The 26,589-nt window shown below is 36.6% G+C and overlaps 1 protein-coding gene across 1 annotated transcript in view; it reads right to left on the reverse strand.

The window, feature by feature from the left end:
* LOC115212055 (serine/threonine-protein kinase SIK1-like) overlaps positions 1 to 26,589 on the reverse strand; it is a 67,249-nt gene that overhangs the window by 12,441 nt on the left and 28,219 nt on the right. Inside the window, exons 2-4 of the mRNA XM_029780863.2 lie at positions 12,685 to 12,801; positions 7,718 to 7,781; positions 5,043 to 5,158 (exon numbers count right to left, since the gene is read on the reverse strand). Of these exons, the coding sequence (XP_029636723.1) occupies positions 5,043 to 5,158; positions 7,718 to 7,781; positions 12,685 to 12,801 (297 nt within the window). The remainder of the gene's footprint in view (positions 1 to 5,042; positions 5,159 to 7,717; positions 7,782 to 12,684; positions 12,802 to 26,589) is intronic.

The raw sequence follows: 26,589 nt of genomic DNA on the forward strand, positions 1-26,589 counted from the left end.
TATAGACACTGACACATCACAGTAGAGCTCCGAGAGAAGCCAAGTTGAATAGAACAACAGTGAAGTGTCTATTAGAAAGCATGTACAAGTGGCAATGATAAGTTAAACGGATTATCAAGGAGAGGAAGGGTGGATGTGTTTTTTTAGAGTCATACATACAGACATAGAATAGAAAAGAATAAAAATGAAATCTGACTAAAACAACAACAACAACAATAATAATAATAATGGTTTCAAATTTTACCACAAAGGTAGCCATTTTGGGGGAGGGGATCAGTCAATTACATCAACCCCAGTGTTTCACTGGTACTTAATTTACCGACTATGAAATGATGAAAGGCAAAGTCGACCTTGGCAGAATTTAAAGTATCTGCTGTGAGTGTTCACTATTCCCAGCAAACCTGTCAAAGGACTAGCCTAGAATTACATCATGGATTCACTGTTGCTGAAATATCCAGCAGACCACACACACAGTTTCTCAGTATTGCGTAACACGTAAAGAATATTTTAAAAACAAGAATAACAACCTGCCAAGCAAAAACCACAGACACACACACACACACACACACACAGCATGGTACTTTCTTTTTTATTTGAAACTCTTGTACAAGAGTTAAACGAAAAAATTTACACCTTATGAACATTTGGCAACAATCTTTCTTCCTGTTCCATCCCAACCCTCCATTTAGTTGTTAACTTATTATTATTAAGGTGGCAAGCTGGAAGAATCGTTAGAGTGTTGAATGCTTAGTGGCATTTCTTTCAGATCTTTACATTCAAATACTGTCAAGGTCAACTTTGCTTTTCATCCCTCTGGAGTTGATAAAATAAAGTACCAGGCAAGGACCAGGGTTGATGTAATCAACTTGTTCCTCACATCACCTCAAAATTATTGTCCTTATGCCCAAATTTGAAACCATTATTATTACTATTATAAGTGTGGCAACCTAGCAGAATTGTTAGAGCATCAGACAAGATGTTTTACAGTATTTGCTCTGAGTCTTTAAATTCTGAGTTCAAATCCCACTGAAGTTAACTATGCCTTTTGTCCTTCACGGTCAATAAAATAAAGTATCAGTTTACCACGGGAGTTGATGGAATTCCAATTTACCAGTAGTATTGGTAAAATAGTAAGATACCACTGGTCTATGGTATGCCTGAGGAAATAACAGCAGCATTTATAAAGCTCTGTAACAACACTAAATCAACAGTAAGATCCCCAGACATCAAACTCAAAGTATCTCAGGGTGACACACTGGTACCTTTTCTCTTAATGATTACTATGAATTATGTCCTCAGAACATCACTTGACAATCTAAATAGTCTTAGTTTTACACTCGTAAAAAGAAGATTGATCAGACATCCAGCTCAGAAAATAACTGATGTAGACTATACCGATGAATTAGCTTTGACACAATATCAAACTCTACCCAATTACTTCATGGTCTAAAATTAGCTGCACATGGTGTTGGACTACTTGTTAATCCTAGTAAAACCAAACTCATTGTTCTCATTCAACAAGGAACCATCATCAACATCAGTAAAGATCCCATCAGTCAAGATGATGATTTCATGTACCTCAGTTCTGAGATAGCCTGAACTAAAAAAAAAGACAAAACCTAGGATAGCCAAAGCATGGCTGGTGTTAAACAAATTGGATGTTGTCTGGGAATTAAACTTGTCAGACAACTTTAAGAGGAAATTTTTCTTTGCATCAGTAGAGTCAGTCCTTTTAAATGGGGCAACATCCTGGACATGGAGAACTTATACCTGAATGTTTAGAGCAGTCTTAAACATATCTTGGAGGACTCATACTGCAAAAAAACCCCCCAAAACCCCCAGCTGTATGGAAATATCTAGCTTGTTTCTATCATTATACGGGAAAGGTGTTTGCACTTTGTAGGATATTGCTGATGAGCTAAACAAGAGCTGGCAAGTGACTGACTGCTATGGATACCAAAGCAGGGCCATACTAGAGCAGGTTGTTCAAACAGTGTATGCAGATCAACTCACAAGAGACACTGGATGCTTCCATGAAGGAAGACGTCTCCCAACTAATGCAGGACTGGCATGCACAGGCTAAAAATAGCCGAGCAAGCATGACCAGATAATAATCAACACTTCTCCCAAAATGTCAGGCCTTCTACAACTGCTTGTTGTTCCCAATAACAAGTAGTGTAACCTTGCTTCTCATCTATTTCCAGTTATCCAACACAGGGAGCATTTTCAGGTATGTTCTATCATAATGCACCCTGTCCTTCTCATTCTATCTCTTTCATGGCTCAGTAATGTTTATTCTATAATTCTCTCCACAACTATCATCAACTCTCACAACTTTATATCTCTTATCATCATACTCAATTTCTCTCATCTAGATACTTATATAAAGAAAGTGTTTGCATGTTGACTGCTAATAGCAGTAAATAAAATAGGAAATAATTTAGGTTTTTTGTGTGTTTTCTACTAATATGGCCTCCAACATGCTCACTATGGTCTTTTTTTTTTCTAAAAATGGGTTTAGGTAGGGTGGATAAATTGCCATTCTTGAATTATAAGGGTCCTTTTACAGGTCCCTTTTTGTTACAAGTTAAATTATAATTATTGCATGTATGCCATGATGTTATTCTGATAGCAAAAATATATTTCCAGAATTATCTGTAATATGACAGGCAATACTCTAGTTGCCTTACAATTTGCATACAATGTCAAGACAAGAAATGTACGGTCTATTTTTTTCCTTTTTACTTCAGTAACTTTACTTTTAAACCTTATACTTATTAAGTTGCTCCCTTTTGATGAATTGCTAAGTCATGGGGATGTAAACAAACTAGTACTGTTTGTAAAGTGGTAGTGGGGACTAACACACACACAATGGGCTTCAACACAATAACTGTCAAGTAAATTCACTCACAAAGCATTGGTCAGCCCAGTACTATATAAAAATCACTTGCCCAAGGTGCTATGTAGTGGGACTAAACTCAAAAGCTTGTAGTTGCAAAGTAGCTTCTTAATCACAGAGCCACGCTCACCTTCCCTCTTCCTTTCTGTTTCCAGGAAACTAATGTAAAACAAATGAAAGAATTGTTTCAACGATTAAGATATTTTTCATTCTTGGAATATTACCATGTTGTGATTTGAGACTCACAAACTGGATACTTGTAGCTTCCTAGTTAACAAGAATGCTGCAGTTTAATTAGTTTCCAACCTTTAATCATTGATTCCATTGATGGAGTGCCAACTTTTAGTAGATATGTTCTTCAAGAAAGAATTTATAAGGTTTTCTTTTATCTTTCAAATACTGAGAGACTTATAAAACTTATGGTACACTACAGGTACAAGCATGGCAGTGTAGTAAAAAGTTTTCTTCCCAACCACACAGTTTCAGATTCAGTCCCACTAAATGAGAGCTGGCGACAGAAAGGATATATGATCTTAGAAAATCTGACTCAATAAATGGACACTATAACAATGATTACACACACAAAGATACACATTAGATTATTATGTGTTTGAAAAACAGGGAAAAATCAAAGTAATGATGTGTGCATCAATTTTTATCATGTTCAAGTAGATTGAAACATGAATATGGCTTTTCACTGTTGGATTTCATCCCAGACAACGTCTCCTTAAAGACAATGTGTAGAGGAACATGTTCACTACAAGTGATGTCAGTGGACAATTAGACACCAGTGTTTCAATGTGGTCACATCTCCTCAGTAATAGACACTACCTGGCTGTTTGGAGTTAGTTAGGAACAACTGTTCCTATCTATAGAAAGTAATAAACAAAATATGCTGATGCCAAACTGATTATTAAATAATAAAAGGCATGCAAAACAGCAATCAACAAAACAATGTATACATCATTCTTAACATGTTCTGGCAAACCTAAGCATTGAACATTGATGTTTAAACCTGCTGGAATGTGTTAAGAATGGTTGTACTCATCAATACACAGGTATCCCCTGTATTATGGAAGTGTTGCATTCCTGTCTTAATGTGATGCTTTTGTTATGAACAATGTATTTTCAACAGACTTCTATGGAACATGGAACTCAACAATCCACATTTTAGAATTCCAGCATACAGTTAAATTTTCAGGAATGTAACATTCCTATAATGTGGAAGAAGCCTGTACACACACACACCAAAATACAAAGAAAATAGTGCCAGTAAAATGTGCCAAAAGTGGTAACTCAATATCTAAAGATACATTGTTAAGGGATATTTAGTATCCCTTAACAAAAAGCAACCCAGCTAAAACTGTGCCCTCTGTGAGCAGATATTTACAAATAGCCTACTACTGCAGTGATGACCTATCTTTATTTCTGATTGGTCCATTTACCATTATAGCTGAGAATTCAGTTGAGTGTCACACCTCAAATTCCCAGTAAATAACCAAAATGTGAGTGTGGGGTGAGTGTGTGCATGTGTGTGTGTGTGTGTGCGCGCGTAGTTCAAATTTACAGTAAACAAAAGACAAAGACTGGTGAAGGAACAACAAGCAGGTGTATTAGTTTAACACTCAGGAGAATGGAAAAATCGTAGACATTTCAACAGAAAGGGTTGAGAGAAAAAAAAAAAAGGAAAGAGAAGAAAATGAAGAGAGAAAAAAATGTGTAGGAATTAAAGGTTCAACATGATGAAAACAATATATATATATACACACAACCAGAGAATACAACAAATTTAAAAACAGCATAAATATTTTTGTGAATATAAGCCATTAAATACGAAAGAGGAAACACAGACCAGAGCAAATGTGAATATAAGCCATTAAATACGAAAGAGGAAACACAGACCAGAGCAAATCCCTGAATAGAGTGTGTGGCACAAAATCCTCCCTTATTTTACGTAGTCATCAAGGTGATGCTTATGTAATTGTATAACAGTGTCCGTATAGCTGATGTTTGATGTGTTTGTTTTTATTTACATTTATGGTTTAAATTGATGTGGGTTTGCTGCAAGGAAGGTTAATTTGGGTGGATTTTTGCCCACTCTCTTTTAGAGGAAACATAGACCAAAATAAGCTATGTATCATACCTTTAAATCTCTATGGACAACGCGCATATTATGACAGTACTCCACGGCAGAAAGAATCTGCCAGAACTTTTTCCTTGCTTCTGACTCAGACATCCGACCTTTCTGTGCAATATAATCTAAAGAAATAAAAAAATTACAAATACATTTAATCAACAAATATGTTTAATTACAAGTATATTTGATCAACAAACTGTTACACAGAGTGGAATACACACACAAACACCAGCTTCATGAACAGAGACTCAAAGAACATCCTTCAATGAAGGACCTGTATACAGACACACACACACGTGTGTGTGTGTGTATATATATATATGGGACAAGAATGCAAAACATCCAGATAGTTAGGTGATACAAAAATGGGACAACACAACATCCAGATAGACGATACAAAGAAAACAAGGATGGGTCATTCAAAGTTTTCTTTCCTCAGTCAAGTACCAGATTATCTTCGCAATTTTGGCTATATAGATGAGGGTGAGTCAGAAAGTAATGCAATTTTTTCACCCTTGGATACTGCTGATGTCATAAAAAATAATAAACTTTAGAGAGAATGTGGAATAATTGGAATTAGATCTTGAAGTACATATAAAGCTACAAATAATAGCATGTACATGTTGTCATGTATACAGGAGCAGCATTCAAATTTCAGGGGTTTTCAAACCTAATATTTACATATTTGTAGTTTTACATGATCCAATTCTAAAAAAGAAATATCAAGACACTTTATTTCATGTTGCTCCAGTTCACTCAGCTGTAGAAATAAGTTGTGATGTCACTGGTGCCAAACTGTATTGGCCTTTGCCATTCCCTTGGACAACATCGGTGGCATGGAGAAGGGAGGCTGGTATGCATAGGTGACTACTGTTCTTCCATAAACAACTTTGCTCGGACTTGTGCCTTGGAGGGTAACTTTCTAGGTGCGATCTCATGGTCATGCATGACCGAAGGTGGCCCTATTCTATCTCTATATATTTTATATATTATTATAATACAATAAGCCTTGCAAAAAACTTACAACTCAGGGTTTCCTGGTCAAAATATTCATTTTGTCATCCGTCAAAATGGTGAAAACAACAAGATGGTGCAAGTTCGTCTTTCCATCGCAGCATGGATTTCTGAGGCATTGTTTTACAACTGCATACCCATCCTATTGCTAGATCATACCTAGTTTTCGAGCAAGCAATGTCTTATTCCATGTAATTTTGACAGTACAAAGCAAGAAGAACTGACAAAAACAACACTACCCATACATCACAACTTTTGTAGAAGTGAGCAAAATATAAACAGACACATGCAAATATAAGGACACAGTCCTGTACTATACATTTTACATATAAATACGACAACTTAAAACTCTGAAATACCATTACAAATTCTTAACACACCATCTCTAATAACGCTCTAATGATGGTCTGATTTATTTATTACATTACTTAAAAACAGTCAGTTTGAATCCTAGAAACTAGTGGCAGCCCCTGAAGGGCTGGTAAGAAAAGGGTTAAAGCTGCCTTGAAAAAAAACAAAAGGATAATCCTGTATTATTTACCATTTTATAAGGAACACCTAGCAAGTAAACCTGTTCATTTTACTTTAGATAGTAAAAGGGTTAAAATCATGAAGCTGCAACTTCTAAGTCCTTTGGCCTGACCAGCAACATTGTATGGGTGTGAAATATGGATGACTCACACCAAACAAGCGAGGGTGCTTGAGATGACCTGCTATAGATGAACTGTGAATTAGTTGAGTGGCCTGTAGAACAGATGACTTGGTGCAGGAAGATAAGGGAGTAGAATAAAAATTCGTGATAGTGATTAGACAGTAAAAATTACAATATTTTGGCCTTGTTATCTTTGACTGCATCATCAGCGGCTGGATGGATGGAAATTGTCTCACAGGTGACAAAGATGAAGAATGAATGATGACATCAAGGACCAGATGGAGAGGAACCTGGGAGAACATGATGTGGTGGGTGTGCCCAAGGTCTCTAAGTCCTGCCCCACCTTCACACCCTATCCATAAAAATAAAACAGGTATACTCATACACTGACTCATTCATTCATTCATGCAATTAAATGCTAAGTTAAAATTCTTTGACCGAAATCAAAATTTCAAAATTAAAATCAATTAAAAATGTACTTCTATATTTAAGAGATGAGGAATTATGTGCATTATTTACATTCAACGGATATTTGTCCTCATCTTGTTTGTTGTTAACACAACGTTTCGGCTGATATACCCTCCAGCCGTCTTCAGGTGTCTTGGGGAAATTTCAAACCTGGGTTCTCATTCCTAAGGTAGCTATCGATGTTATTATTATTGTTATTATTGACCTGAACAACAACAATAATAATAATAACAATAACAACATCAAAAAAGACCTTAGGAATGAGAACCCAGGTTTGAAATTCCCCCAAGACACCTGAAGAAGGTTGGAGGGTATATCAGCTGAAATTGTTGTGTTAACAACAAACAAGATGAGGACAAATATCCGTTGAATGTAAATAATGTAAATAAAAATGTGTAGCTGAAATTTTACTTTATAAAATTTCTTTATTTAAATTCAAAATTTTATTTCAGATCTGACCCACTACAGCACCCCATTTCAGTTTTAGGAGACAAAAAAAGAGTATATAGCACATTAAGAAGTCAGTTCCTGAAATGTGTAAACTTACCAAATATCTCTCCTTTTGGGGCATATTCTGTCACCAAGTAGAGCATTTTCTTAGTTTCCATCACCTGCAAAGTAAAAATAGAAGGGCAGGGCTTAGGAAAGAATCCCAAATAAAGCATAAAAAATATAGGTGCAGGTATGGTTGTGTGGATATTGGGGTTGGGGTTCTCTTTGTGGAACTGGTAGCTGGAAACAGTATGGAAGCTGTGAGTGTGTATTTGTGTGTGAATGTTTACATTCTACATCCATACATGAAAAGGATTAAGCAAAACACACACACAACCACCCCACCAAAAGTGAAATGGTGAAATTTGTTGACATTACTTGTTGACAAATCGCCCTATAACACTGCACTTTCAAAATGAAAAAAAAAATCCCCTTACTTGGCAAACAGTTAAGGATTAGTGACAGGAAATGTATCTGGTTGTAAAACAACACCTCAAAATGTATTCATTCAATATATACTAGCATGGAAAGATGGACATAAAGTAAATGATAAATGCTAAAATAATTCCCTGATTATAGGAATTTGTGAACAGAAATTGATTGTTAAACTGATAAATGCTTTTATTTGGATATTCCGATTAAACTTAATAGAAGTTAGATCGAGTTAGCACATTTGTGACTTACACAGGCATCTAAAACAATTAGCAAAGCATGGAACATGTCACCAAATCAAACCCAATGTCAATGACAACTATGGTTGTTTATCAAGTGCAGCACTAATTTTTATGATCTCCACTGGGTTACAAAGTCAAACAGGGTGTGATTTGAAGGAGATTTACCTGCTATTTCTAACACTTTAAACAACCACATAGAGAGGCTTCTCACTAGCGTGAGTGAAGTAAAGATTTGTCTTCTGTGTGCTGCTTGACAGGATTTAATCAAATGGAGGTTACTTTTGTGTTGTATACAGGGTCAGCAGATGTCTGGAGCAGAAATACCACCCTTAACGTTAAACCTGATACAGGTGATGTAACTGAATACATAGTAAATATGTAGCTTAAATGAGTCTGTGGGGGCAGGGGAGAGCGGGGTCAAGAGTGTGAACATTTATGTTGATTAGTGTTGTAGATAGGAACATGACTAGAGAGACAGAGGGAAAATGAAAGCTGGTAGGGTGGCGAAAGTGAGTTATAATAGCTTAACTAATCATAATTACTAAATTTAATAAGATTTATTAATAGTTTCTGGAACTAGGGAATGATTCAAATGAGTTAAAAATAATTACATATTGTCATTTGTGATGGCATGATTTATATGAAACTGTACAGGTGGTGGGGTATGTATATAAGTCCATTGGAATTTTGAGAAATGCTTGTCATCCAGCACTTAAACAAACCACCAAACTTTCTTTGGCACTGGACAAATATTCCAGGAGAGATCTTACTTCTGTACAAAAGTGCCTCATCACCACATCACAGAGGGATGGAATTCAGTGTACATACCTCAACTTTGGAAGGATTCTAACATTGTCATTGTTAACAAAAACAAAGTTTGCGCTAACATTATGTTCATAGTACTGCTACTCATTATTGGGAAAATCTGGCCAAGGTTCAGAAAACACTATACCAAAGTCACAATGTGGTTTCCACAGAGTCTGTGAAACAGTGAGCATGAACTTCATTAGAAGGAAAACTTCAAGAGATGAACATCAGGATCAGTTCATTACCTTCATTGACGCATGAAAGAGTTTTGGTATTGTAAACGGAATTTTTGTAGGATGTTCTCAGAAAGTTTAGTCACTTGTCCCAAATTTTATTTGGGAATCTACACCAGTTCCATAGAGATGATAGCTGTATTTGTTGTTGAAAGGTGTATATTAGTGCACTTCAGTATAAAAACTGGAATTAGACAAGGTTATCAGTTGGCTCCTGTATTATTTAATATCTTCCACATCAGTGCCACAACACTACTATACAGATGGAAAGGGAAGAAAGAATTCCTGTTAGGTACAATTAATAACTTTAACTAAAATTTAATGAGAATGACTTCAGCATCAGGTTACCATCAAGACTGGATTTGAACAAAACATTGTACTATGGTATGTGGTTAACTGTATCCTCATAGCTTATACTACACTATGAGACAACTGTAGCCTGGTAGCACACACTCCACTACAAGATATTATGAAAAAATGGTTAAACAGACAATTCAGTTTCCAGAAAACTGAGGTCATTTGCTTGTAGTCCCCTGCACTACCTTCTCTTTTTATTTTCATCAGAAATCTTGGCAGTATCAGTACCAATGACTATTCACTGGACAGGGATTCTAAACTACCTCTGGAAGGCTCAGGAAAAAAAATCTTGACAACCTAGCCTCCACATGAAGGTTTGTCTACCAAGAATACTTATATGAGTATGAAACATGGTCCATACATCACCAACATATTGAGACTCCTAGAGGCCTTTAATATCCTGTATCTTTAATACATGATCCTTTCATTCCCCTGGTGAGGTAGGTTTACAAAGAGAAATCTTCCCTAAATCAACAGCAGCAAAACTGAATCCATATGAAACAGAGCTTTGACTGAGATGAATCAAGTATGTATTACACATTCCTCATGCAGCATCTTCTGTGCCCATGTATACCACAGCCAAAGCTAAGTTGAAGGACTAAAGATGTGGTTCACAGGCTTCTTTGAAGAGCAACAATATTAACCCTTAGAGCCCATAACACCAGTATAGAGGTGGCAATGCTAGATGCCCACATGCCATAGCACCAGTAAAATGGTGTGGGGGTCATTGAGTGCAGCATCTGTTTGTGCTTTGATCCACCAATCAGAATGTCTGTTACATCTGAAAGAAGGACAATATGCCTGTTTCCTGTTCCAATTGTTTTGGTATGTTCTTGCAGAAATAGGAAATTTTACAATGGAACAATCTCTAGTGTTGAAAATGAGCCTGGGCCATCAAAATCAAAATGCAAGAACCAGCAGCTATACATTGCCAGTCAAGTGTTTACATACTGGATAAATTCAATGAATTAGATACCAAAGATGATGCACATTACCCAGATAGTGACTTGGAATCTGTTTCTGACAATGACAGGCACAGTGTAAAGTGAAGGCAATGACAGTGAAAATGATTTGAAAAATGAATCCAGAGGTGCAAAAACGAGGCATCACAGGGTTCCACATTTTGGTCTGGTTGGTACAGCAAGGTGGAACATTGGCATTAAAACACTGATAATTACAAATAAAGTGTTTGCATGCTTTGTAGCCAAATGACACTGTTGAAATTGTATCATATATATAAAAGTTATGATAGCCTTGCTTCTAATCTCTGTCAGAATCAGGCACAGGATGAAATAGCACCAAAGAGGTCAGGGCTTAAAGTGCTAACCCTTCAACTGTGGAAGATATTGCTAGTCACTTGTTATATTTGGTGGACTCCCTGTTGGAAGGAAGTTGAATATATGGAGGTGGAGAGATTCATTTAGCAAAACCAGGAGTATCAAGAAAAGAGGAATTTATAGAGTAATATCTCATCTCTTTGACTAAACACTTATGTGTCCTGTTCGTAAATGAAGTTGTATATCAAGGATTGGGATGTGCAGTCATCAAAGAATCTGTAATTTAGGTCATCACTGGAGTTGATGCAAGTAAGTATGTATGCAGATGTGCATGTACTTGTGCACAAATAGATGGGAGTGCATATTAATTGAATGTATGTAGGTTTGTGTATATGTGTGCACATGTATGTGTGTGTGTGTGTGTGTGTGTGTGTGTGTGTGTGTGTGTGTATGTATGTATGTATGTATGTATGTATGTATGTAGAGGAGAAACAAAGAAAGGATTGATGTGAATAAGCAAATAAGGAAACTGTCAAATGAACTTAAAAATGTCTTCAACAGAAATACTGTGGAGGATTAAATTAAGATTGATTAAAGAATTATATATAATAGATGGATAGTGTTAAATAGAGAGAGGAAGCTAATGAAATATGGACAGATATTTGACTTGCTGGGTAGTGAGTTTGACTGTAAAACTACATGGTTTTGAGTTTGATAGTACTCCAGGTTACGTGGTTGCACTTTACATAGATGTTGATTTGTCACACTTGAAATCATAAAATCTAGTGAACCATTAATATGAGAGCCACAAGGAACCTGTCACCAGTGAAGTTATTCTTCACAAAAGAGCATGTCTGCCTGTCAGTCTATCTGTCTATATATCATGTAGGGTGTGAAGGTGCATGGCATTGTGGTTAGGGTACTTGGCTCACAATTGTAAAGTTGTGAGTTTGATTCCCAGTGGTGTGTTGCATCCTTGAGCAAGATGCTTTATTTCCTGTTGCTCAAGTTCACTCAGCTGACAAAAATGAGTTGTACCTGTAATTCAAAGGGCCAACCTATTTACATTCTATGTCGTGCTGAATCCCCCTGAGAAGTACACGAAGGGTACACATGTCTATGGAGTGCTCAGCAACTTGCATGTTACTTTCACAAGCACACTGTTTTGTTGACTGGATGAACTGTAATCCTTGTTTTCGTAATTGATGCAGTGCCAGTTTTGTTATATTTTTTCATGTAAGGAAAGTGGGTATATTAGAAGAGAGAAATTGTGAAATGTGGAGCAATATAAAGAAGAGGAAGCTTGTGAAATATATGTGTAATATATAGAAGTGAGAGAGTAAGAGAGAGAGCATATGACATGTGAGTGTAATATACAGGAGCATGTGTTAATAATTGGTGTCATATATAGAGGGAGGTTTGTAAGATGTATATCATTTTCTGTGGTTTCAGGTCAACTTAATGCCATGTGAGTGAATATAGGAAGACAAAAACTGAAGAGACTGTAAAAGCCAGTCAGATGGACTGTATATTTAATTCAAAAGGTACAGCCATATCACACGCTGTGTCATGTTGATTTTGATTAAGAATTATGTTAAGTATACATGTGTGTGTGTGTTGGAGGTGCGATGGAGATGGAGAGAAAAAAGGAAAGGAGAGAAAGAGAGAACTTACCTGATACAGGCGAACAATGTGTGGGTGTTTCAGAAGTTTCATTATCTGAACTTCCCGGTGAACTTTCCTAAGATTGGCCTCATCCAGTTGCGTCTTGTCAATGATCTTGATAGCAACCTTTAACAGAAACAAGCAAAGAGACATGTATATATATGTGTACACACACACACTCTTGTTAGTTGTGGAACACAACTGTCACTACATAAATCTGATCAATGTGTAATGCATGAAAGTACTAGATTATTTCAATATTGTAAAATTGTAAAAACTGCAAATAACACAACATAACAATTTTCAAAAAAAAAAAAAAATTTATTGTATTTTTTTTATTGCTTATCACTCCATTTTTCTTGCTGATTCCAAAAATGAAACTATTTTTTGTGTATCATCAACAGTTAAAAAAATGTCGACTTTCAATGTTATTATATATTCGATATTGTTATAATGTTCAGCTACTAAACGTATGTCTAATTTTCTTTTTCAGACCAATTACTAAGTTCTACTACTTTCAGGATGGCTACTAGAGTATGTAAAATTCTCCAGATACATTTTGCTATGTGTGTGGTTATTATATTGGAAAAAAGCAGGTATTGCATAAGAACGTGAAAGGTGCCAAATTGTGGATACGTACAGGCTCTATTTCATAATGCCCATGGGTGACCAGGACAAACCACTGCCCCACATGTGATATGTGGAAACTGTCGATCTACTCTAGAAGGATGGTTAAGAGGTACAGGAAGGTCAATGCCTTTTGCCATTCCAAGGGTATGGAGGGAGCCAAAGAACCAATGACTTACTTTTGTATGATCAACGTGCCAAAGTACAGAAAAGTGAAAGGAAGACAAGCTCTTCAGTATCCAAACATACCATCATCTAGAGTACCTGTCCCACATGATGACAGTTTACAAGTACCACTACAACCAGAAAATATTTCATCTGAAGAGTCAAAAAGTAGCAGCAGCCAAGAAATAGAGGAAACTTTCATACCAAGAATGACTTCAGAGCCTCACTTTCCAAATCAGAGTGAGCTAGATGATTTAATCAGAGATCTGGGTCTTACTAAGTCAGGAGATGAACTTCTTTCATTAAGGTTGAAAGAATGGAATCTACTGGGGGAAGACTGCAAGACATCTGGGTACTGGAAACACCATGAAGAATTTGAAATTTACTATGAAAATATTAATGGTCTGCGTTATTGTAAAGATGTGATTGGTTTATTTACTGCTATTGAACTCAAGCATGATTCTGCAGAATGGCGACTGTTCATAGGCAGCTCAACACGAAGTCTCAAAGCAGTGTTGCCTCTTGCACACTCTATATATATAGGGATAATAAACACTGAAGATGCTTAGGAAACAGATTCCATCACATCTCAGGGGGAGAAACTAAAAGTAGTTGATAGCTTCCACTACCTAGGTGACCAAGTCTGTAGTGGGGGTGGATGCTTGGAGAGCATTGCCACTAGAATAAGAATAGTCTGGGCAAAGTTCAGAAAGCTCTTACCTCAACTGGTGACAAAGGGCCTCTCACTCAGAGTGAAAGATAGACTATGATGCATGTGTGCGTACTGCCATGCTACACGGCAGTGAAACATGGGCCATAACTGTTGAGGATATACGTAGGCTTGAAAGAAATGAAGCTAGTATGATCCGCTGGATATGTAATGTCAGTGTGCACACACAAGAGTGTGTAATCACCCCGAGAGAAATGTTGGACATAAGAAGCATTGGATGTGGTACGCAAGTCGTGCTGCATATGGTTGAGGAGAGCTGTGTGAAGAAGTGTCACTCTCTAACAGTGGAAGGAAGCTGTAGAAGAGAGAGACTCAGGAACACATGGGGTGAGGTGGTGAAGCATGACCTTTGAATGTTGGGCCTCACAGAGGTGATGACAAGAGACCGAGACCTCTGGAACTAGGCTATGATTGAGAAGACTGGGCAAGTAAAGTGAGATCACAGCTGTAGATTTTACCAGTGTCGCATAACCAGCCCATTTAAAAAGTACCTTTGAATTGTTGGGCGACATGCCATGCTTCAGGAGACCTACTGAGTCAAGTAAAATCAAAAGTCAAAATCAAAAATAGCAATAAGCATCATTCATGTGTGGGTCGTTGCCAGTGCCACCTGACTGACTCCCTGTGCCAGAGGCATGTAAAAAGCACCATCCGAATGTGGTCAATAGCAGTCCCCCCAACCCTGCTTGCCCCAACTGGCTACTTTGCTAGTGGCATGTAAAAAGCACCATCCAAATGTGGCTGATGCCAGTGCTGCCTGACTGGCTCCCATGCCGGTGGTACGTAAAAAGCGTCCACTACACTCTTGGAGTGGTTGGCATTAGGAAGGGCATCCAGCTGTAGAAACCTTGCCAGATCAGATTGGAGCCTGGTGCAGCCTCCTGGCTAGCCAGTCTCCAATCAAACCATCCAACCCATGCCAGCATGAAAAACAGATGTTAAACAATGGTGATGATGATATACACACATACATACAGGATGCAATGGGTAAATTGTCACCATTATATATTCTTAATTTCATGCATGCACATTGTTTGTTTTTGATTTTATCAACACAGTGTAGTAGGGTCAGTTGGGCACCATCTGTGAGAAAACAAGCACCATGACACAATTCACTGCTTGGCATTCAAGCTGGAAACAAACATTTCAGAGTGTTTGGGCATGAATCTGAGGACATGTACTGAGAATGATAAAAATCAAACATCCAGTCAACATTATGGTGTTTGGAGTGATCACTAGTGATGGCGACATTATGCTGCCATTTATCTTACCACATGGCCTCACACTCAATATGGAAGTCTACATCGTGCCTGGGTCAAGAGGGTGGCTGCTGGAAGACGCTATGTCTGGCAACAGGACTCTGCACCATGGCACACAAGCATGACAACACAGTCATGGCTATCGAACAGTGTCTGTGACCACATCACCCCAAACATCTGGTCACCTAACTCTCCAGACTGCAACTTACTTGATTATTATGTGTGAGATGCAGTTAAGCAAGAGCCCAACAAAACTCCTTGTAACATCAAAGAGGAACTGAAGGCAAGGATTATAACAGCATTCACCAACTTAAAGAGACCATCCAGAAAAGTTGCAGGAGATTCCAAAGTTGTCTGCTTATATCCATTTTTTTTTGCAGGGTTTTCTGAAGCTAGAAAAGTTAATCTCAGTTTGTCTGTTTAATGCAGTATTTCTCAACCTTTTTTTTTAGCTATGGACCATTTTGATTCCTATCTTACTTGGATGGACCCTGTTAACCATTTGATGTTTAGAAAGTCATATATTTTAATAATTAAATATCATTAGGAATTGTATAAAGAAATTGTTAAAATATTTTGTGCACTACTGAAGTATAAGCAATTTAATGAAAATAAATTTCAACAACAAAATCTTATATAGATCCTGGTTGAGAAGCACTGGTTTAAAGGGAGCAACATTATTGTCTATTGGCACTAAGAAATCAAAGATGTTGGTAAGCATGTGTATGTGCATGTATTTATGTATGTTATATATATATATATATATATATATATATATCATTATCACCAATCAATGTCCACTTTTCCATACTTGCATGGAAAAGCTGAATTTGATGAGGCAGATTTTATATAGAGAGATGTCCTTCCTATAACCAACCTTCACCTGTTTATGAATAAGGTAATGTTTCCTCATGGCCAGGCATCATTTATAACTATATTGTAATGACACACACACACACAAATATGTATATATACACTAGCAGTATCGCCTGGCGTTGCTCGGGTTTGTTTCGACCTGCTGGAATTGGAATTTTTGAAAAGTAAAAATTTTGCATTATGTAGCTTGTTATTCTCTTCAAGTGAACATTTTTCTGGTTGAAATACACCGAAAAGTGGCGACACAGCAGTGAAAAAATCGTAAAAAATAGGGATTTTCATAGAAAAAAGCACCTTTTTGATGTAAATAATTTTTGGTGTTAACATGGTCCGATTTGAATTTTATCTTCTACGGAAGGAAGAGCAACCCTTCTATCATACTCTCAATTTTGGTCAACTTGTGCCGCAGGGTCTCGGAGGAGATAGTGTTAGTTGAAGGTTACCAAACCTGGCGCACACAGACAACTTCAGCTTTATATAGAGAGAGATAACACACACATGAATACACATACATACACACACACATGTATGTATGTATGGATGTATGTATATAAGTACATCTGACCACTTCTTGCTATATTTTTATCCTTCACTTCCTACGCGCACACACACACACACACCTTCTTAGCTTACAATTTCTTTCTTTCAACAATTGACAAGTGAAGTACGCTCGCAAATTAATACTACCAAAACTTAGCAACAGAAAGTAAATTAAAAACCAATTTTAATTTATAAAATATAGAATGGAATGTACTTTGAAAAATCATAGGTAAATTCCAATTGAAGAAATTGTGTGAGGAGTAAATCATTATGTATTTATTTGTTTCTGTTTCCTGTGTATTTTTTTTGAGTAGTGGTTGACGGTACACTTGCAAAGAGAAAGTAGGAGAAAGTGTGGTAATAGAAGGAGTGAAGCAGTTGAAATTAGAGAGGCAAATTGTAAAATATTTAGTTTTCTCGAATTTTTGCTTAATTGGGGGTCAAATTGAAAAAACTTTATATACCATGACCCAATGGAATCCACTTCGAAAAATCATAGGTAAATTCCAATTGAAGAAATTCTATATTGTACAATTGTATTAAAAACAAACTATGTGAGAGGCAGAGAAAATCTACCTTTTATCATAAGACTTTTATCATAAGAGATTATCATAAGAGATCATAAGAGAGATATACATAAGCTTTCAGTTTCTGCCTACAAATCCACTTATGAGACTTTGGTTGGCTCAGGGCTGTAGGAGAACATCCACCCAAGATGCCAAGCAGTGGGACTGAATCCAAAACCTTATGGTTGGGAAACAAACTTTTAAACCACATATCCATGCTTGCATCTAATAACCCAACAACTAAGTAGAGTCCTACTGTGGCTGAACAGAAAAGTCTGATATAAAAAATATGTTTTGTGAAGGGGGTTTTACCTTAAACACCAACCTATAATGCCCTATAAAAATGTGAGGCTGGGACCAAGGATTGGTAACTGAAGATGATACCTCACATTTGTTGTAAAAATTCTTGATTAGTTCCAGAATATATATGTTTTTCTTTTTATTAGCTAGATCTGAAAAAGAATTGAGTGCCTTTGCAGGCTCTTCAAAACTGGTGTGAAGAATACCATTAACATTTTGCTTAAAAGAGTTCTATGTTGACACCAGCAGTGAAGTCAGAGAGCATCAGGTGGAAAGGGCATGAGACTGACTCTGAGAAGCAGAGGCTATTTGTAGAAACAGTAGAAAAAGATAAAGGGAAGAGACAACATGCCAATTAGTGAAGTGGTCTTCCTCTGGATACACTCTATGATGTGTATAAGTAGCAGCAGCAGCAGTCCCAGACTTGGGAGAAGTATTCCCTTGCAGGTGTCACCTGAACTTTTTAGCAGGTCATTACTTGTTGCAGAGAGTGGAAGATAAGGTATTTAGTGGCACTGAATGGAAGGACCAGTGTTGACTGAGGCCCATATTTTAGAACAATAGCTCTAGTCATGTGTTGTTTATGGAAATATCTGCCAATTCTCTCTTTGTGAGGCATCAAATGCTAAAAATAAACTTAATCAGAATATTAATCTGGACTATGTAACTTTAAAAGACACTAACCAAACAAGGGAACCTGTATGTGGTTGCTCAGTCTGTTAGAAATAGCAGCTAATTCATATCCTGCCATGGAACATTAAATACTCAAAATGTGGTCTGTAAGTGTAAATGGTAAGATATTATGGAATATTTAAAAGCGCATAGAGCTACAAGTGAGAGAAGGCAACTGTTTGTAAAGTAGAGTTTAGTTTATTTTTCTCTCTCTCTCTTTCTGAGATAGTGGTAGTGTGGGGTGGGGTATAATGTCTCACAACCATGAACAGACACACCCATAGACTGCTAGACAGCCGCACCAATAAACAAACACATCTTAGATAAACAGACACACCCCTCAATACAGCCATACAAACAGTCATAAGATATAAACATAAACTAGAAGCAGAGAGAGAGAGAGAGAGAAACATACACATGGTGGTGGTGATGGTGGTGTACTTTTAACTGAAAGTCCTCGCTATCAGCTGAATAGTACTCAAGTACTCAAACTTTTATATCTCCTGTCCACTTTTGCACACTGGTAAAAGAGAAAACCTTATGTCAATGACTGACTGACAGATTTTATTTTATTGCAAGAACAGGGGAAGGCAGAAGGATCAATAGAGCATAAAAAAAAATAGCCTTATGATCTTTAGTTATGTACTTCTATATCCCGAGTTCAAATCACACCCAGGCTGACTTTGCTTTTCATTCTTCCAGGTACCAATATCTCTCTGTAATAAGCTCCCTAGGGGACAAACACCAAACTGTAGTATATCTCAAGTAAGGTACAAAGGACATGTGGTTAGTGTGTTGGGATACAAACCTCATGACCACAAAATTTAATCTTACCTTATCACCCTAGCATCATGTCGTTCTGTAGACAAGACAGTGAAGCTGGCCTTCCCACCTTCTCCTCAGTTGTATCCTTTATTCTATTGATTTCAGATGATGAAAGAAAGGATAGAACATGCGAAAATATCTTGTAGTAATTCAGTAACATCTCTTTATGTTCTGAGCTCAATTCTCGTACAGGTCCATTCTGTCTTTCTGACTTTTGACGTCGTTGAAATAGGAATCAGACTAATGAAAATAACTGACTGTCCTCTACAAGGTGGTGCCCCGCCCAGCATGGCCACAGTACACTAATTGAAACCAGCAGAAAAAAAAAATCCAAGGAGGAAGAAAACCTAAGTCAATCTGACGTCCATTTGAACTCCGAAGAGTGAGGTAGGTACCAAAGTAGTTAGATTAAAGTACATAATCCCAGTACTCCATTCTTCTTACCAAGTCTATTCTGTGGCCAGACAAAAATCATTAATTGAAAGTGAGTCAGTAAGAACTCAACCAATGATTTCTATTCCTTACATCAGCTCCTAGTCCCTTTCTCACACATACATACTATCTCTAGTCTTCTGTTTACTCAGTAAAGGGGGAAAATTCATAAAAAAATTTTTAATGATTTCTAACTTTGATACAAAGCCAGAATTTTTTGAGGGAGAGTACATACAATCAATTAGACTGATCCCAGTACATAACTGGTACTTCATCAACCCTGGCAGGGTTTGAACTGAGACTGTACAGAGCTGTAACTAAATACTACACGGCAATTATAAACTGGCATAATACTGATTCTTGCCACCGAGCTGTAATATCATTCCCTCTATTAACAAATACTTCTGCCTCCATAACAGAAATGGCATCTAGAGATATATATCTTGATGTATTCATATGTATGGAATGGCATAAATAAGACTTTCTATATGATATAGTAGTGGTGGTTATGTTAGCTAATAACATTTCAATTAAATATAACGACTTTGAATTTAAAAGAGTTTAATTTCTAAAGTTAGACTAATAATGATACTTCACTTAAAGAAGACAAATGTTTGGTCACAAGTGAACATGAAATATAATACCTGAATCCAGATTCCCAAATCTCTCCTACAATCTAAGAACGTCCAGTGAATATATAATAATTTTTTTTACTTGTTTCAATCGTTAGGCTGCAGCCATACTGGAGCACTGTCTTGAGAAATTTTAGTTGAACTAATCAACCCAGTATCTATTTTCTTTTTAAGCTTGGTACTTATTCTATCAGTTTCTTTTACTGAACTGCTAAGTTACAAGGAAGCAAACACACCAATACTGGCTGTCAAGCAGTGATAGGGGGCAAACACACACACATTGGGTTTCTTTCAGTTTCCGTCTATCAAATCAACTCACAAGGCTTTGGTTGGCTCGAGGCTATAAGAGAAGAAATTTGCCCAAGGTGCAACACAATGGGAGTGAATCTGGAACTGTGTGGTCTGGAAGACTTCTTATCACACATGTATGGGGAACAGCTATTTTTATGCAGGTTTCATTGAATACGTGTCTATATAGAATTTCTTTCTCTATTGCATGCAAACACAAACACAGTGTTTATCTTGTTTCCTTGTCTTGACATTGTGTGATAGTTGTAAACAGGTATCATCGTCATTCAAGCAGTGTCTAATATTCTGAAAAACATGCTTGATCATGGGGAATAGTAATTTATTTGTAAACAGGGTAAGAGTTGGCAACAGGAAGGGCCATCTGGCTGTAGAAAAGCATGATTCAATGAGTTCTGTCTGAGCCTTGCAAACATAGAAAAGTGGACATTAAAACAACAACAATGCACACACAGACATATATACACAGTGAAGCGCAATAATATAATTTTAATTAGAAATACACAATCAGCAGAGTTGGTTATTACACTAATGAAGACTTAAATAAGAGATATCACATATGAAACTACGCCTATCTCTATCATCATCATCAGTACCAATATCATCTCCACCACTACTATTATCAACAGTATGATTATCATAACCACCATCATTATCATCATCATCTCCAGTACCATCACCACCTGGAATATCCGCACTATTCCAAATGCTTGTTTCCTGTAAGCTGACATGATTAGAAGAGATAAATACAACCAAATGGTTGGCTGGTTGATAGCAGAATGACTGGTTATCATCTCTTTTCACTTAATGCAAAGTATCTTTTAAGTACATCAACCTGGTAGCTCCACACAGAGGATTCAACATTTTATTTAAAGAGTTCTTACATCAGTCACTTTACTAAACATGTGAGACAAATATATCAAACCTGCACACGCACACACACACAAATGTTACATCATAGATCACATTAATCCATTAAATTAATTCAGAGTAGAGTTTTGCTAATGAATCAATTCTGCCAGAGACACACATACACATACACACACAGAAATGAATGGATTTGGCAGACAAAAACTGAAAGAGGCTCATATAATAATATACTCCTCTAACCCATGCAAGTATAGAAAAAAAACCAAACACATAATGTGTGTATGTGAGTATGATTTTTAAAAAATGTTCACAACATTAAACATTTGAACATATAAAATCTAGAAAATTATTGGAAAAAAAAAATTTAAACTCTGAATTAGAACTTGAGGTAGATTTTTGTATTTTGTGCAGCTGTTTTACATCTAAGCTTTTACATAGTATTTTATGCTTTCCCATCACAATTCAATGAAGCTACTTAAACCTACATAGTCACCTGATTGAAATGGAAGCCAAGCCTCCCTGTGAAATCACATAATTCTTTTCATTTTTGTAAATCTTTTGTTTATAGTTTAGTGAGAGAAGAGGTAGAAGCTATCCTCAGATAGCAAACTTGCTCTGAATACTTATAATTGAGTGAATTCTGCTAAAGATTGGCAGGGGACATGAGGTGTGTTAAATTGGGTGACAGATAAAACATACTAGTCCAAAATAAGAAGTCACTCAGACAGGCTTCAATACAGTTGATGTCCATCACCTTTCATTCACAAGGTACTTCCCTAAGGTATCATGCAGGAGAATGAATTCAGAAATAGCACAGTAAACTTTCCCTGCACACTGTCATCGTCATTTTTAACATCCACTTTTGCATGCTTGCTGGGCTGGACAGATTTTGTTGTGGCAGATATTCTATGGCCAAATACCTTTCCTGTAATTAACTCTCACTTGTGTCCAAGTAAAGTAATATTTCCCCATGATGAGACATGTTTTCACAAAATATTGCGTATGAAGGATCCCACTTACATAATGGTAACACTCATTTATGACTATCACACAGTGTCATGACAAACAGTATCGTACACTCATACACATATACATAAATATAAAATGGGTTTCCTTCAGTTTTAATTTTCCAAATTCACGCACAAGGCTTTGGTTGGCCTGTAGCTATAGTAGAAGTGACTTGCCCAAGGTGCCATGCAGCATGTGTGAGCTCAGAACAACGTGGCTGAGAAGCAAACTTCTTACTTCACAGCCACACCAGCATGTCTGTGTATTTTAAATAAGAAAGGACAGATTGAATAATGAAGTTCAAATACACTACAAAAGGGGGGAAAAAAAAATTCAAAACTGGAATGGCTTTGATTATAGGGGTCTGCTAGACCAAACAACAATAACTCTGACATCAAGAACTCAGAAACCCCAACAACAATAATTTGGCATTTAAAAGCCCACAATTATGCAATTGCTTTCAAAAATGTTGTTTATGAATCTTTACTAAAATTCTGGTGAGATTCTATCTAGTACACCAACCATCAGCCAACTGTAACAGGCTACAAGCAAAATAGGGTAGTCTCCGTCAACTTGTTGATTTAATTAATTAGAGCTGCCTCCCCCAGCAAATGCCTGCATATTCACACATATTCAGCTTTGAATGTATTGCTCTAGCATGGAGTTAACTAAAGACCATTTGCATGATGGGATTGGTTTTATTGCAACAAAATTATGAACAGTTTGATATCCTCTCCACTGCTAAGCATGGTGTGTAGTGTAAATAGAATAGTTGTTATTCTACAGTAATAGCAGTAGCAGCAGTGTTTAAAACCATGTTTATACAGTCAACTGTGTTTGCACCCTAACCACCACAGCTAACTGCTGCTAATACCACAACCATCTTTGTTCCCATGCTGCCACTGGTCTGGCAGATCACTGAATACACATTATCAGAAACTATTAACCAACTTTTGTATTGTATAAGTTTTTTATGTGTGAAATGGGTGTGTTCTGTACCAGTGGCATAAGGCAGTAGGGGTAACAAAGACTAAAAACTGTTTCTATCCCCCTCCTAAAAGAAGTAACCTTCAATAAGGTTTGTGAGATTCACATCTCACTTGTATATTCCATTACTAGTACATTTTCTACAGCTGGATGTCCTTCCTCACATCAACCATTTTAGAGTGCATTTTATTGTGGCACCATGATAAAATGTTGATGGAAGAAATACTAGAGAGATTATCCAATGTAAGTAACACTAGACAGCACCCTCTACTTTGTATTAGTTCTTATTTAAAGTTTCTATCTTTTCAGAATAGACTGTGCTACCCATCATGGTCCTTCATCTTACTACATTTTACACTGTTGTCCTTTGTTTTGTCATACCTCCCAGCCTGGTCCCATGCCACCTAGTGACAGTCCTTTGCCTCACCACACATTCAACAAGTATCGAACATTACAAGGAAAGTGCTGTAAAAAGAAAAAAATTCCAGCATAAAAGAATTAAAATCAAGATATTACTAGGAAACAGGATCTATATATCACCTGTGACCATCATGTTTTCTTATTCAATTATAATGATCTAGAAACACATTATCCAATGTATACTTCCTTTTTGTAAGGCTGTAGTGAGTGATTTAAGAAAAATTTGGTAGTTGTTTCTAGCCGGTTGAGGCCTTCTCATTGATCTGGCAAATATAGTGCGATTTATAGGTAATATTTCACTAAATATTCATTAATGTTAACAAGATTATAAATTATAATTTGTATTTCTACAATAACTGTAATTTCATTCAGTATAAAACATAGTTATGATTGTGGTTAAGAAACTTACTTCTGAACTACATGGTTTTGGGTTCAGTTTCACTGCATGGCACCCTAGGCAAGTGTCTTCTACTATAACTTTGGTAGACAGGAACTGAAATAAGCCTGTTGTGTATTGATGTGTGTGTTTGTGTTTCCTTGAACTGACATTGTGTAAAAGTTGTAAATGAGTGTCATTGTTATCCAAGAAGTATCATCCATTTTCCAATATTCTGTGAAAACATTTGGGTATGGAAAAAAATTTACCTTACTTGGAAACAGGTGAGGGTTGGTGACAGGAAGGGCATCCAGTTGTAGAAAAGTTGCCTCAATAAACCTTATTTGACTCATGCAAATATGGAAAAGTAAATGCTATGATGATGATAAGACTGTATAAATACGAGAGAGAAAACTGAAATACTTATTATTAAAGTTATCTAATAAATAAAACAACCTTTTAAACCAGGTAACTAATTGTTTTGGTTTATGTATTTTAATTAATTTTGAAAATAATCAAGAATTTGATAGAGTAAAATAACTTTATTAAGCTGCTGTTTCGATCAGAAAATTATAAGTCATTTCCTTTTAAATTTTAGTTTGTTTTTGATTATATAGGCACAGGCATAGCCGCATGATAAGAAACTTGATAAGAAGCTTCCCAACCACATGGTTCTGAGTTCAGTCCCACTGCATGGAACCTTGGGCAAGTGTCTTCTACTTTAGCCTTGGGCTGACCAAAGCCCTGTGAGTGGACTTGGAAGATGGAAACTGAAAGAAGCTGTCATGTGTGTGTATCTTTTTGTCTGTCTCTCACTACCAATTGACAACCATGTTGGTGTTTACATCCCTGTAACTCAGTGGTTTGGCAAAAGTGACTAATAGAATAAGTACCGGCCTTAACAAAAATTAAGTACTGGGGCTGATTCATTGGACTAAAAATTCTTCAAGGCAGTGCCCTATCCTGGCTGCAGTCTAATGACTGAAACAAGTAAAAAATGTAGGATAACAGATTTTGTATAATGGAACCCAGAGTAGGGTGTTATCAAAAGCGTTAACCCTTTTCACACCTGCTTATTCATGATTGCCCTAAATGTATGATACAAAATTTGCATTTTAAAATTATCTAAGTTAAAACTTTCCATCAAAATTTCCTGTTAATCTGTGTTCCAAACACCAGTTTATAACATCATTTTGGCATGGGCTGGACAGGTTACTTGGTGCATGGCCATTGTTGTGGTCCATAGTCATGCAACACACTTAACAACAGACAAGCCAAATGTGACATGTATATCCTATCATAGATATATAGTTGGAGTTAGGATTGACTTTAAATCCTGGATTAATGTTAATAAAAGACAAAGGTGATTAGTAGTTTTATTGCAGAATCATAGAATTAAGGGGGAGCAGATGGTAGACAGAGAAACAAAGAAAATAGAAAGATAGAAAAGACTGAAAGAGAAAGAGAGGAATTAAGTGAGGGAAGGAAGGAGGGGGGAGAGAGAGAGAAAAGAGGTTGAGTATAAGTTAGCAAAGATGGTTTATTTTTAGTTGTTTAGTATCTATAATAGGAAATGACTAGTGAGTTGACAGTCTTATGACAATACTTAATGTCTTCTACTTGACACACTACAAACCAATTGGGGAGTCTCTATATGGACACTTGATATGCAAGAAATAACAGCTAAGATAGCTCTCAAATCAAAACCTACTGTTTTAAGAGGAATATATATAGTCTGAGATAAACTATGTATGAAAAAAATGAGATGGCCATGGCTAGAGTGCCTTTAATTGTCTGGTAGACAAACATAACACTTCAATGCTGACACACACACACACCAGAATAAAATATTGTTATTGAGAAATGAGAGACAAAGAGAAGGGACAGGATTCTTTCACTCACATTATTTGATGCTATTGGGAAAGGAATGAAGGTAAAAACGACCTCATTTATATACAGAAACTAGCAGGGAACTTTCGTAACATCTTTCTATAGATTGCAGAATACGAGTTACGTAGTTTAGTAGTAACATGTACCCCAGGGCACCAGTATCTAAGTAGTGTCATTGATTACATGTATATGAAACCAGGGGTACCAGCAGCTACTTACAATGGAATTGATCACATCTATATGAGCCCAGGGTACTACTAGCTATGTAGGGTGTCACCGATCACATCTATATGTACCTACGGCACTTAGTAGTTATGTAGGGTGTCATCGATCACATCTTATGTACCACAGGGTACTATGCCGAATAATCTGGTCTTAAATTACATCGTGGTAGAGTCATAAAGACCATTACAAATACATTTTGTTATATTAA

The sequence above is a fragment of the Octopus sinensis genome, linkage group LG5 (assembly GCF_006345805.1).
Source record: "Octopus sinensis linkage group LG5, ASM634580v1, whole genome shotgun sequence".
NCBI lineage: Eukaryota > Metazoa > Mollusca > Cephalopoda > Octopoda > Octopodidae > Octopus > Octopus sinensis.